Source organism: Blastomyces dermatitidis (assembly GCF_000003525.1).
Source record: "Blastomyces dermatitidis ER-3 genomic scaffold supercont1.9, whole genome shotgun sequence".
Taxonomy (NCBI): Eukaryota; Fungi; Ascomycota; class Eurotiomycetes; order Onygenales; family Ajellomycetaceae; genus Blastomyces; species Blastomyces dermatitidis.
In genome coordinates this window covers 1,596,133-1,609,527 of record NW_025544782.1, presented here as the reverse complement: position 1 = coordinate 1,609,527, position 13,395 = coordinate 1,596,133, and the positions used below count along the sequence as shown (strand labels likewise).

Sequence of the window (13,395 nt, the reverse complement as noted above, 5' to 3'; positions counted from 1 at the left end):
CATATAAAGATCTAGTAAGAAGCTGAATCTCTTGTGAACAGAGTCTTGCAAGATTATAAAGAAAATTAGCTTACAGTTCTACAGATTGAAACTGTCATTTAAGTTACAGATATATAATATTTTTCATATCTCTTTACTTCATGAATATAAGAAATTCTTAGAAGAGAATTCTGTGACTCATCACTCTATCTGTAAAGTATTAGAGAGTGAAAGAGAATATCAGGTCAAAGAGATTATTAACTCAGAGAAGCAAGATTATAAGCTCTGATTCAAGATTCAGTGACAAGAGTATTCTGATAAGATGAATAAGTTCACTTGAAAATCATTCAGATAGATAAGATATCTGCAGAAGCTGAGACATGACTTTCATACTGTGAATTCTGACAAGTCAGAATAATGTGATCTTCACTAAGAACCTGATTATAATAAAGATATTAACACTGTCATTTGTAAACTCTAGTCTATAAGATAATGAGTTTCTACTGAAATGAACAGTCTGCAGTGTATACAAGAAAAGAAGAAAACATGTTCTTATTAAAACTAAAAAACAAGAAAATAAACAGGGCTGTGAATGTAATTTAGAGATTAATAAAGAAAAAACAAAGAAAACTCACACTCATATTATCAATACTCACAACACTCAATCTTCTCACAACTATTAATTTTCTTCTTTAAAGAAGCAGAGAGTATCATATCTACAGTACAGATAATTGTTATATTTGATATAAAGATTATCAGAAATGCACAGACTTCAGAGAAGCTGAACATCAGAGCACATACAGTTGTAGCAGAATCTTGAAGACTGATTATCTATGTGTGTGATCAGATACTTCTTACAAAGCTGTGTTCACTCTCTCAGTTATACTGAAGTATTCAGCCTGAAAATAATAAAGACACAGAGAGAGAGCTCATCTACTCAGATTAACTCTCATCATAAATTCATGATATTCACATTGCCTTGATTACTCAGATTTTACAGATATCTGAGAACTTATCTCTCATTGACAATGAGATTGCAGAAATGCACTGTGACACAAGAATCATTGATAGAAAATCTAGACATATTCACATATATCTGATCAGTGATTATACAGACAGAAGAGAGATGATCATAGATCTGTGAAGTCACAGAAGACACTGACAACACTGAGAGCTTCACAAGAACTATCAGCTAGAATCTGTAAGGAATTACTTGTGAGAAGACTTACAGCAAAGAAGAAGACTGTGCTGCTTAAAGTCAGAGACTGATCTGAGAGAGAGATGAAATGAGCCGCTGGTCTGAAGATCAGATGCAGTGATGAGACTGAGAGAAATGAAGACACAGTTATGAGTGACAGTGTCCCTGCTTCATCAGCCAGTAAAAAGTAATCAGAGAAGTTACAGAAATGCTCACAAGAAGCTCAGCAGCAATCAGACATTATTTGCAAAGAGATTGAAATTGAAAAAATTTTTATTCTTGAGAAGTTCTTGAATTAATACACAGATATTGTTAGAAACACTCTCTCTCTGTCATCTGAGTGAAAACACTTCACAGATGAATGAAGATACTCATAGTTTATAAAGATGAGAGCTGTTACAGAAAAAGAGAAAAGAAGATGAGATTTTACAGACAGATCTGAGATATTTATACTACTCTAGAGAGATTTGCTTACACTGTAAGTGATTTCATAGAACAGTCAGATTACTCTAGTAAATAAGAGTGATTATGAATTGCAGATCTGAATCTTTCTATATGACTATAAAGAGTGATTGTAGACTGTGAATATCTTGATTCTACAATTCTACAGAGTTAATGAAAGAATGAAAAATTCCTCACAATTCTACAGTGTCAAAGAGCAATGATTTATGAGAATAAATGAAAGATTAACTCATAAATGTTTCTCTTTGATAAGAGTAATCTTACAGAGAGTGATTTATCTGTAAGATGAATCTGTGTGATGATCACATAAGAATCTTATAAAAATGATTAAGAGTCAACTGAAACTCTTCTGTATGAAAGATGTGAGATGAATCTATGTGATAGTCAGAGAAGAATCTGTAGATCACAAAGAATCTCATAGAATAAGAAACTGAGTGACAGACTCTTTTCTCTTCACAGTAATAAGGGATTTTTCCTCACTGAGGTTTTTTATAGATATGAAGAATTTTTAGTGAGTATCACTGCAGTGCTGAGCTGACTATGAAGTCACTCAGTGAAAGGCTTTGTGAACAAAGTCTTAGAGAGAGAGAAATATGTAAGAAATTCTGCTTCTTGCAGATTCTTTATCTCTATTTCTATCTCTCATATAATCAATAGAGCTAGCAGCCCTTGGCTACACACAACTATATAGACTGGAGTTCACAAATACTATTCATAACTCAGCTTGAATACTATTATACATTTGACCTCTACATTTTATCTTCCTATTATGAATACTTCTAGTAGTTAACAGTACATATCACGCCAAGCTGCAAACACCTGAATAATCGCCTGCGAGCACTTATTCTTACAAGATGTCACATCTATGCAAAGATACTAAATAAAGTTCTTAATAGAAACTGCTCTCAGAAGCTAGATCTCTGAGTATATATTAAATATCTAATTGAATATGATTTCACAAACATCTATTGAATTTGAATTTCACACTTAGAATGAATAATAAGAGTAGAAGATGTGATGTTTAATAAGAATAGAAAATTCAACTTAGAAGATCTCTATATTAAAAGATAACTAAGAGATTGAGTATCTAAGAAGATGAAGCTTCTATATATGAAAGTTTGAGAATCATCAATAACTTCTATCAATCAATTGAAAGAGATTATAGATGCAGATATTGATATTTTTTATTCTGAAGAAAATGCTCAAAGCTCTGAAAAAATAGAGAAGAAAAATAATATTTCAATTCTTTCTACACTAGATTTAATACCAGAGTCAACAGGTTCTAATGTTAATATTAATACTTATTCAGCTGTGATAGATAGTTGAATATGAAACATTGTATCTAGAGCTTATAATATCAGTACTGACTTTGATGAAGTAAATATTATTGATAACTGCAGAATCTGAAAACACAGAGCTGCTCATCTTATAACAGTTTCAATTGTCAAAGATAATTCTTATTGAATAATCAATGATACATTCTCTCATTTAAATTCACACACAGACTTTAATAAGTCTCAAAATTTATTTTCTAATACTGTTTTCACAGTTATCAATAATACAGCTATATCAAGAATTTATAGATTTTAACTGTCAGATTCACTGAATCACTGAGCAGATATTAAAAAACATCTATATTGTGAAGAATTTGAGAACACTGTTAAGTAAAAATGAGATAGTATATCTCTGTAGAATACATATGAAATTACTAGTAGATTATAAAGAGATATTTCAGTTATTTCTCTATAATAAGTATTTATCTACAAATTTGATAATGAAGATTTTCTTTTAAAATACAAAGCTTATATCTATATATATGAAGATCTTCAATCAATCATAGATCTTACTATAAAAGCTTATACTCTAGCTATCAGAGATTTCTAAATCTCGTTAACTTTAATAGCAGTATTTGATTTAGATATAGAATAGCTAGATGAAATCAATATCTTTATAAATAGTAATATTAATGAGTTAGTATATATAAAACTATCTGATAAATAATAAAAGTTAAAGAGAATGTAAAATTTAAAGTGTATAAAATATGTATTAAAATGTTTATAAGTATTATGTAAATTACACAGATCACTTCTTCTCTGATTAAATAAACTATCTTTAATATTGAGAATACTAGACTTTATCTCTATATCAGAGAATTGATATCTCTTCTCTAATAATTAATTAATTATCTTCTTCTATATAAATGATATCATCATTCTATCATGAAAAGAAGATTTAAAAGAAAGAGATTAATTAATTAAAGATTTTAAAAATATCTATAAAATCTGACAGATGAAAGATTTAAAATGATTTCTCAATATATAAATAATATATAATTATCTTAACTTAAAGCTCTGACTATATCAGAATATCTATATTAATAAGATAGTTAATATATATTATCTTATATATATCTGTAAGATATATATCTCACTAACTAATACTCTGTTAAAGTCTTTTAATAAGTCAGTTATATCTGTAAAAATTCATTATTATTAATAATATATCAGCTTCTATATTTACTCAGTGATAATAACTTACTCTGATATTATATATATAGTGAGTAAACTAGCTATATTTATAATAAATTTATTAAAATATTACTTATTAGAGATGAATAGAATGATATCTTATCTATATAATATAAAGAATCTCACTATTTAATATAATAATAACATTGATAGATCTCTATAACTTAATCTTAAATCTGATATTATTAAAGTTATCAGTAATATCTCTTTCATAAATAATCTGAATTATTACTCTATATAAGAATATATCTTCAAACTATTCAGTGAGACTGTTAATTAAAAATTAAATAGATAGATAATTATAACTATATCTATTATAGAAGCTGAGCTTATTATAATCTTATAAGCTGATAAGAAGTCTATTTAATAAGATAGATTCTTTTAATATATTTAATTTAAATCTGATTATAAGATCTATATTCAATATAATAATTATCAAACTATTAATATTTTTATAAAGAAAGACTTCTCTATAATTACAAAGCTCTGTTATATTAATATATATAAAAGCTGACTCTGAGAATATATTCAATTCAGTGATATTACAGTTAATTGAGTGTCTATGAGACTATGACTCAGATGTCAGTGAATGGCCTTACTAAGACTCTGTTATATCAGAAACATACAGAATTTATCAAGATACTAGACCTAGTTAATATATCAGATATTATTAAGATATAAGCAGAATAAATAATCTATCTTGATATAATCTTTATAGATTCATCTACACTCTTTTAGTTACAGCTTCATTTATACTTTCATTTACATGTTACATTCACTGAAGAGAATGTGTCAGAAAAAAGAGATTATACACTACTGAATATCATCAATATTATATTACTATAATATTTCTCATCATTATCAGCTTACTACAACACTCATCTAATACTCACTTATACTAGCTCTCTTGGCTCACACATATATTTTACTATAAATAGCTCTATCTTTTGTATGAAATAGATATATTAGATAGTGTATGGATAATATAATAAGCAGATCTTGATACAAATAAGATTCATATGTCTCCAACATATTCATCCGTGACACCCAATCCGACATAACTTAACTTAGACCCTTAGGTTTTTTCTAAACTATTTTGGCATATGATTGTTCTCATTCGGTATACATGCGGGCTATACGGAGTAGTCGTGGCGGAGTGGTTACATGTATTTGGCAAGAATCTACAACACACTCTGCACTCATAACTCTGCCTTGGTCTTCATAACCAGTTAGTTGCACTCCGACATATATATACTTGGGAAAAACTACAGCTGCATTTTGCCCAATTTCTTGGAGAGGAAACGCAACTGGTTTGTCGAACAGAGCACAAACTAGCGAGATTTGATTGTGGAGTCCGTAGTTATAGATGATGTATCTTAATTGTATATTCAACATGCAACAACCGCCCCACCACGAACTCGCTCAATTTTTCGAATAAGAACCCGTCGGTAGATCCATCGAACAGCCCTCGATCATACGAGCATTTTGACCCCAACGCCGACCGCATACCCCGTCTGGTGGTGGAGTTATTCAACCAAACGTGGTTCGAAGCCCCCGCGTGGGATATTCCCCCGTCCACCCCTACCACACCACAACCCCGGGTCAAATTGCCATACAAATTGTAAGGTGAAGAGACCTAGCCATATGCGCCAATCTTCTTGATTTTGGAAGATCCCCAACCTGTATTTGATGTTCCGAAACATCAACACCAAGTCCCACCCACGTAAGTTAGTTAGGTGGTTGATTTAATTATGTTACTGCCGAAATGCGCATTTATCTTGTGCATGAACATGAAACACAGTTCAGCTGATTTTCACCCAAGCTGATTTTCACCCAAGCTTCTTTTCTGTAGCGACATCCTCGAAGCAATTGAGTATCGTATTTCCCTTAGATCTCTTCCATCCTAATCTTCCTCAGATAATCAGATAGTCTATAGATAACTGGAGTTGGAGAGAGATTAATTCACTGCGAATCACGTGACCAGTAACATACTCTCCCCGCAGTTTTTATATTGTTGCTTTTTCGTCTCCCCGTTGTGCCTCCGCCGCCGCGCTCTTCGCCTCTCCCACAGGACAAAAAAAAGATGGCGAAAGAATTATCTCCCCAAGAGAAGGTCGATTTGATCTACCACAATCTTCAAGAAGTCTTGAAGCCAGAGCTTATTGAAGATGTCATCCTGCGACAGAACCGCCCATTAAAGGTGTATTTCGGTATGATTTGACAACCCCCACCATTCGCATGAATAGATATAATATCTTTCAAGAGTGCCAATCCCTTCCAATGCCTGAGTAAGTAACTAAATCAAAGTTCCATAAAATTGAAAAAACAACATACAACAGGTACCGCAACAACCGGCCGCCCACACTGCGGCTACTTCTGCCCCGTCGTAAAACTCGCCCACTTCCTCCGTGCAGGCTGCCATGTCAAAATCCTCCTCGCAGACATCCACGGGTTCCTCGACAACCTCAAAGCGCCCATCGACCTCGTCAACTTCCGCGCCAAATACTACCGCTACGTCATCACCGCCCTCCTCGAAGCCATCCACGTCCCCATCGACAAACTCGAGTTCGTCCTCGGCAGCGACTTCCAGCTCTCCCCCAAATACACCATGGACCTGTTCCGCCTTAGCAGCGTCGTGACCGAGCACGATGCCAAGAAGGCCGGCGCGGAGGTCGTGAAGCAGGTTGACAACGCGCCGTTGTCCGGCCTGATCTACCCGCTCATGCAGGCGCTGGATGAGGAGCACCTGGACGTCGACGCGCAGTTTGGCGGGGTCGATCAGCGGAAGATCTTCACGCTGGCGCTGGAGACTTTGCCGCGGATTGGCTACAAGGAGCGCGCGCACCTAATGAGCCCCATGGTGCCTGGGCTGGCGGGCGGGAAGATGTCGGCGTCGGATCCGGATTCTAAGATTGACATTCTGGACACGCCGGAGACGGTGAAGAAGAAGTTGAGGAAGGCGTTTGCGATGCCGAGGGAGACGGAGGGGAATGGGATTATTAGTTTTGTGGAGCATGTGTTGTTCCCTGTTAGTGCGCTGGAGAGCGCGGATGGGAAGGGGACCTTTGTGGTCGAGAGGACGGAGGAGGAGAGCGGTCAGGTTGTTTACGGGGATATTGAGGAGGTGAAGAAGGATTATCGCGCGGATAGGGTGGGGTTTTTTTTTTTCCCGTTGTTTTTCTCCCCCTCCTCGTCTACATATCTCAATTACCCATCCTTCATCCCCACCAAACCCTTCTTTAGGAACATTTTTTACTAACCCGATAAAAACAAATCCAGTTAACCCCCCAACTCCTCAAAGCCGCCGTAACAACCGCGCTCAACAAACTCCTCGCACCCGTCCAGGCCGCCTTCCAAGCTAACCCGGACTGGCAAGAGATCGAGAAGAAGGCATATCCACCCCCACCGGAGCCGGAAAAGAAAAAGAAGAAACCCAAGGATAAGGGAAGCAGATACCCCGGCGGCGGCGCTGCTGCGCCAAAACAGGATGTTGATGGTGTCGAGGAGAAGCTGGAGAAGTTGGCGGTTTAAATAACAGTGGGTGTGTGATTTAAAAAAAAAGGGGGGGGGGGGCCGGGGGAGAGCTTTCGAAGAAGATAGATAGCCGCTAAGTGGCTAGGCGTGTGGAGGAGGCGTTGGCGTGGAGTCTCTCTCTCTCTCTTTCTCCTCCCTTATCCATGATTGTTATTTGGGGGTGAAAAGGTGGAGAGAGTGTTTTCCCGGAAGACGGGGCTTTTTTTTTTTTTTTGTTTAATTTTTCCATTTGTCTTTTCATTTTGATCCTACACGACTGCACGACTTCAGAATATTAAAAATATAGAGAGTAACTATTTCTTGTATGTGAAAGAGGGCGAGCGGCGGGTAGTATTCACACTAAAGAAAATAGCATAATAAAGCACTGTAGACAACTTTTTGCTTAACTTTTTTTTTTTTTTTTTTTTTTTTTTTTTTACCGGAACATTTTATTGTTGCATCTGGCCTCTATTGTAACTACAATATACAGAATACGTAGGTACAGTACAAACTGAGCTGGGTACGCAAGTTATCAGGAATTCGAAATAAATCAAAGCAACCAACCACAACCAACCAACCAGCTTGCAAACAAAGTTTTCGCAAACAGATATCAGAGCGAAACGATCTGTCTCCTCGTCAAGCCAATTTCAGTGTCTCGCTTCAGGCGGCTCCCCCAGTATTCTCTTTCTCTTTCTATGGTTGAATAAAAGGGGGGAGGAAAAAGGGGCTAGTCAAATCACCGGCGCTTCTGGACGACCGCCGTTTTCCCGGGTTGATTTTGCATGGTATGAGATGTAACCCGGGGAAGGGGGACCGCGTGAAGGGTTCATTCTCGGGAGGCTACGCTCGAGGACAGCCTTCCCTCCCACCCCAGTTCAATTGCCCATCGCCTTCTACTCCGTCCATCCGCTCTCAGCATTGAGTCGAATTCGTCTTCTTGTGAGATCCGGCTTTTTCATATCCGGAACTTCATGCATACATCCTCTTCCTCGTGTCCCTCCCCTCTCATGCCACATGTTTCTCCTCTGTATGACATTCGACATTCGTACAGCGAGACAATGATGAGACGGACACGAGTCCCGCGCACGCCGTTTCAACTCAGTATGTCCATATATCACTTTTTCTGTTTTATTTCTTCTCTTTCCTGTCAGCCAAACCAAACCTCTCTGTCCCACCTTCTTTGGAATGTTGAGGTCTTTCCGGGGAAAAAAAAGGAAAACCCCATCCGTATGGGAAATATAGCATGCCAAACGATATAGCCTGCGATAGGCTAGCTGGTTGTCTCGCAGCGTAACGGGTCCAAATCCCGGTCAAAAAAAAAAGAAAAAATAATGCAATCATAATCATCCCCGCCCCGTCTGCCTTATCAGGCAACAGAAGAGGACAAGAGCAGAAAACCCCTTTTTAGTATGTTCCCCAACTCCATAACACATGCCACAACATTAAGAAAGAAACAATCCCACGAAAGTATAAAGAAAAAAAGAAAAAAGGAAAAAAAGATAGCCCTTCTTAAAAGAACAAAACCAAAATGAAACCAACGGAAACCAATAGTCTAAAACCCCCCAAACCCCTGCCCATACGGCGTAGCCCCATACGGCGTCGCGCCACCCGCACCGCCCCAAACGCTCCCACCCCCAGCACTCCCGCCAACACTATTAGCCGCATAGGCCGTATAGCCACCATCCAGCCCCTCCGGTGGCTCATAGGCGTCGGGGCTCCGGCCACCATCCTCATCGATGCCGTTCAGGGCAGCGCCGTCGCGATCCGTATCGCCCGCGCCGGTCAGGGCGGAGATGATCTCTGCAAGCTTGCGTTGGAGGACGGTGATGCCCTGTTGGACGATGGCGTCTGGCTCGAGGTTGCCGATGCTTTCGACGTCGAGGTAGAAGGTGGAGGGTTGGGCGTCGTAGTCGAAGGGCATGTCGGGTTGTGTCGGGGTTTCCCATTCTGCGTTTGCAGAGACGGGCCTGTGGTGGAAAACATAATGTCAATATCAAATATGAAAATAGGTTTTGACTTAAAAAGGGAAACGGAGCAGGGGCAAAACATACCACTCCTTAATCGGATCCTCCTCATACCAATAATCCACATGCTTCAAGTTATTATGCGGGTCATACTCAAACCCCACCGCCGCCGTCGGCGCCCACTTCGCATGCTCCTTCGCAATCCCCTTCTTCGCAACACACGTCATCTTAATCTCCTGGCCCCTCCGCAACTTACAAATCAACGGCCCTTTCCCCTCCGCATCCGTAATAACCGGGTTACCCACCCACTCATTCGCCCGGTCGCCCACCACCACCAGATCGCGCGCGTACACCTTCATGATGTCCTCGCCCGTGCATCGCGCCTGGAGCGATAGGGTGACGACGCAGCGCGCACAGCCGCCCTCGCAGTCGCAGTCGCGCGAGTAATACATGTCCGCGTCGCAGTTTTTGGAGTTGAGCGGGATGAGGCCGAGGCGGTGGGCGATGAATTCGTCGGGGAGGACGGAGGTGTTAGATTCGATTTCGACGACGTCGATGGCGACGGTGGGGACTTCGGCGAGGAGGGTGCGGCGGAGGGAGTTGGCGAAGGCGAGGTCGACGGAGCTGAGGCGGAAGTCGACGCGGTGTGGTTCGGCCTGTTTTGGTTTTTGTTCGACGTTGGTTAGAGTCTGTAGTTTGGTCTTCTTTTTCTTGGTCTCTTCCCTTTGCGTCTATTTACCTCTCTGACTGTTACTTGAGGGCCCTGGAGCTCGATGTCCATTTCATCATAGTCCATGATGGATGGGGGGAGCAGCCGCGCGAAGGCTGGCTTCCTCCCTTGATTGTGGTTCGGGGGGTGCTGTTTACTCTGTATTCATGGATCGCTGTTCTGAAAGTGCAGGCACACAAGGTATGAGATGGTCTTGAAAAGTTAAAAAGTTAAGTAGCCGGTGGAGAGCTTTTGAGGCGGTTGAGAGATGTCTGGACTTGTAGAAGTTGAAGCCCAGAGCTTCGATATCGATGTTCCTTGATTGGGACTAGAGAAGCGTTGTCGGTGAATAGTTTATCCGAATGTTCCTAGAATACTCCCGATGAAAGAAGAAAAACCACATTCATTCTGTTCCGTGCAATCATTCTATTCGTTATTTCCCATCCCATCCCAATACACCAACTAACAGAATATATAATAAAAATATAGTAAAATCAACACTCCCGTGCAAAACTCCACTCACTCTCAACCTTGCAGTGTGTGAAGGATGTAACCAAAATGATAGTTATCATAACTCATAGGGAATGCAAACAAAGCAAAATGGATAAAATATTGAATGACCTCGAAATATAGAGAAATTGCCGTGCAGTCGTGTCGTTTTGTTCGTTTGGTTTTATCATAAAAGAGCATCGATTTTAAAAAAGGGGAAAGGGAAGTGGTTCCTAATTCCAGATTCCTCGCTCTTAAGAAAGGCAAGAAATAAGGCAGACAACAAACAACACGCCAAACCATGGATGAACAGATCTAAGCATAAAGCCATCTCCTCGCCCCACTAAAATCAACGGCAAAGGAGTTTCTCCCGTCTATGGTTTGTTGGTATATCACAACATAAGTCGGGCAAAATATAAGGGGGACCCGATATGAGAAAGGTCGAAATCAGGATTAAAAACAAAAAGATGGTGGTTGGGTAAACTGGCGACCAAGAAAAGAAAGGAGACTTATGGCGGTGCATCACAGCATCCAAAAATAAGAGGAAATGAATAAATAAATAAATAACAGAACCGTCCGTCTAAATATAGTGCTTGACCGAAGAAAAGAAAAAGGCAAAGGAACAAATGCAGCACAAATGCACCAAATACTAATTTGGTCCCCCACTCCCCCACCTCCAAAATATCTTCTAATCAGCTCAACTAACGAAAAACAGTTATGGGGATACAAACAGGGGGCAAATCATTTTCTATCATCGAAACCATTCAGGAAAACAGAACTCTCTAAGGTTCGGAATGGGGGTTGAGCGAAGAGGTGGTGGAAAACGAGGGCTAGCTAGCGATATGTATGTAGAGACAAGGGCTTTCCTTTGCCCTGAAGAAGAAGGGTAGAAAGGAGGTCTCCCGGGAAAACTAGACAACAAGATAAAACATGTGAGCCACCCAGAGGATGATTGGGTCTTGGCTAGACGAAAGGGGAAATGTGTAGAGGACAGGGTGATTTGGATAGCGGGAGCAAATATATATATATATATGGGAAGAGGAGGTTCTAGATGTGAAGGATAAATTTTAGAATATATCGTGTATTCATAACATCAAGAAATGATGTTAGCCTGCTGTCGGTGGGATGAGAGCATTGGCCGCGGATCTCGAAACGCATTTAGCAATATTGTCTAATACAAAACTCGAAAGGGTAGTGAGGTCGAACAAGGAGTAGGACGAAGAAATTTTGCCGCACTTTGCGCATAAATTCTAACAATAAAACAGAGGGGCTGGTAATCTCTATCAAAAGAAATTCCAATATGATGTAATTAGTCCCCGGCATAACGGAGGAGACTGATCAAAACGACAGGTTGTGTGTCGACGATGTCCTCCAAGGAATCAGCTGAATAGTTCCACGATATGTTGAAAAGTAATAGGCAGTGAGACGGCAATAGATAAAATCATCCCAAAAGTAAGGCAATATGCAGCCATTACCAAGAGAAATAAAAGCCAGCCGGGTACAAATATCGAGTACTATGATCTCTTGAGAGAGCTGCGATTTAGAGCATCGAGGAGCTCCGGGCGAGTCGCCAATGCCGCCGCGGCCTGCGCATAGGTAACCCATTGTCGTTTCCGCTTGTGCATTTCGGGCCACTGGGCTTCCTCGCGGTCAACGCGAACCTCGAAGAATTGATACAGCACCTTGGGTGCCTTCAGGGACACCTGGGCCGGGGTCCGCATGTCTGCGATCTTGCCTAGATCACGTAGGACAGTGCAGACGACGCCTGCCTCCTCCCAAGCTTCGCGGCAGGCAGCCTGCTGGGCGGACGCCTCGTCCAACTCCCAGCCGCCCTTGGGGAGAACCCAACCTCCGCGGCGAGTAGACTGGATCAAGAGCACCCTGGACTTGTCAGGGGAGATGGGGACGACGCCGGCGACGAGTCGTTCGCCGCTGGGGCTGTAGCCTAAAGGAAAGTTCCGATGGAGCGGACATGTCAGCGGAACTTGTTGGTTTACCAAGCCAATAGAAGGGAGGCAACGGGGTCAAAGCAGGGCGCGACATTGGCGAGCGTAGCCAGTAGGAAGGGGGAGAAAAATGGGGGCCCGTTCAGTAGGGATTGATGGGTATGGGGTGAGGGAGAGTAACATAGTGATGTACGTTGACGAGTAGGATATATAGTGGGTGTAGTTGAAGGGAGAAGAGGTGAGGAGAGACGATGTGATCTCATAGAAGTCAAGGTTGGTAGGTGGTGGTGGAGGGGGAACAGGACAAGGAGATGAGGGGCAGGGGCCAGCAGCGAGGGGAAGGCGAGAGAGGAACGGGACACGTGCTCCAACCAAAGGGTCAGCATTGCCTACTCACGCTGGTTCGTCCTCCCCGTCCGCGACTCCATCTTGCACGACTGGGCCATTGTTATTGCTCGCCTGTCAACAGAAACCTTCGTTCGTCTGTCGTCGTCGTTCTTTTTCCTTTCCACGGGCGGGTCGATGCACTGGACTCTTTCAGCCACTGTATTATGTCGTTTCTCTCCCAAGCAAAATAATGTTGAACAATCTCCGGTCCGTGGTCCAA

The 13,395-nt window shown here is 40.8% G+C and overlaps 3 protein-coding genes across 3 annotated transcripts in view; 1 reads left to right on the top strand and 2 right to left on the bottom strand.

Moving 5' to 3' along the window:
- Positions 1-6,250: 6,250 nt before the first annotated feature.
- Positions 6,251-7,698, top strand: BDCG_07641 (tyrosyl-tRNA synthetase; the record flags this gene model as incomplete). Its single annotated transcript, XM_045423424.1, has 3 exons — positions 6,251-6,377; positions 6,507-7,318; positions 7,447-7,698. The coding sequence occupies 3 exons, from the start codon at positions 6,251-6,253 to the stop codon at positions 7,696-7,698; spliced, it is 1,191 nt and encodes a 396-aa protein (XP_045278827.1).
- A 418-nt stretch (positions 7,699-8,116) lies between these two features.
- BDCG_07640 (DNA-directed RNA polymerase II subunit RPB3) lies at positions 8,117-10,640 on the bottom strand. Its single transcript, XM_045423423.1, has 3 exons — positions 10,384-10,640; positions 9,732-10,300; positions 8,117-9,647 (listed from the first exon to the last, which is right to left on the bottom strand). Exons 1-3 carry the CDS (start codon positions 10,438-10,440, stop codon positions 9,233-9,235), a joined length of 1,041 nt encoding a protein of 346 aa, XP_045278826.1. The 5' UTR covers positions 10,441-10,640; the 3' UTR covers positions 8,117-9,232.
- Positions 10,641-10,661: 21 nt separating this feature from the next.
- The window catches only part of BDCG_07639 (nudix/MutT family protein), a 3,735-nt gene continuing 1,001 nt past the window's right edge, over positions 10,662-13,395 (bottom strand). The window contains exons 1-2 of the mRNA XM_045423422.1: positions 13,186-13,395; positions 10,662-12,787 (exon numbers count right to left, since the gene is read on the bottom strand). The exon at positions 13,186-13,395 is cut by the window's right edge and continues 1,001 nt beyond it. Coding sequence (XP_045278825.1) covers positions 12,357-12,787; positions 13,186-13,234 — 480 coding nt within the window. The 5' untranslated portion in view covers positions 13,235-13,395 and the 3' untranslated portion in view covers positions 10,662-12,356. The remainder of the gene's footprint in view (positions 12,788-13,185) is intronic.

Excerpts from the sequence above, each read along its gene's own strand:
- BDCG_07640 (XM_045423423.1), bottom strand. The coding sequence starts at position 10,440 with ATGGACTATGATGAAATGGACATCGAGCTCCAGGGCCCTCAAGTAACA. Across the intron at positions 10,301-10,383 it reads CTCAAGTAACAGTCAGAGAG|GCCGAACCACACCGCGTCGA; the intron begins GTAAATAGACGC and ends AAACCAAAACAG. Across the intron at positions 9,648-9,731 it reads GAGGATCCGATTAAGGAGTG|GCCCGTCTCTGCAAACGCAG; the intron begins GTATGTTTTGCC and ends TTTCCACCACAG.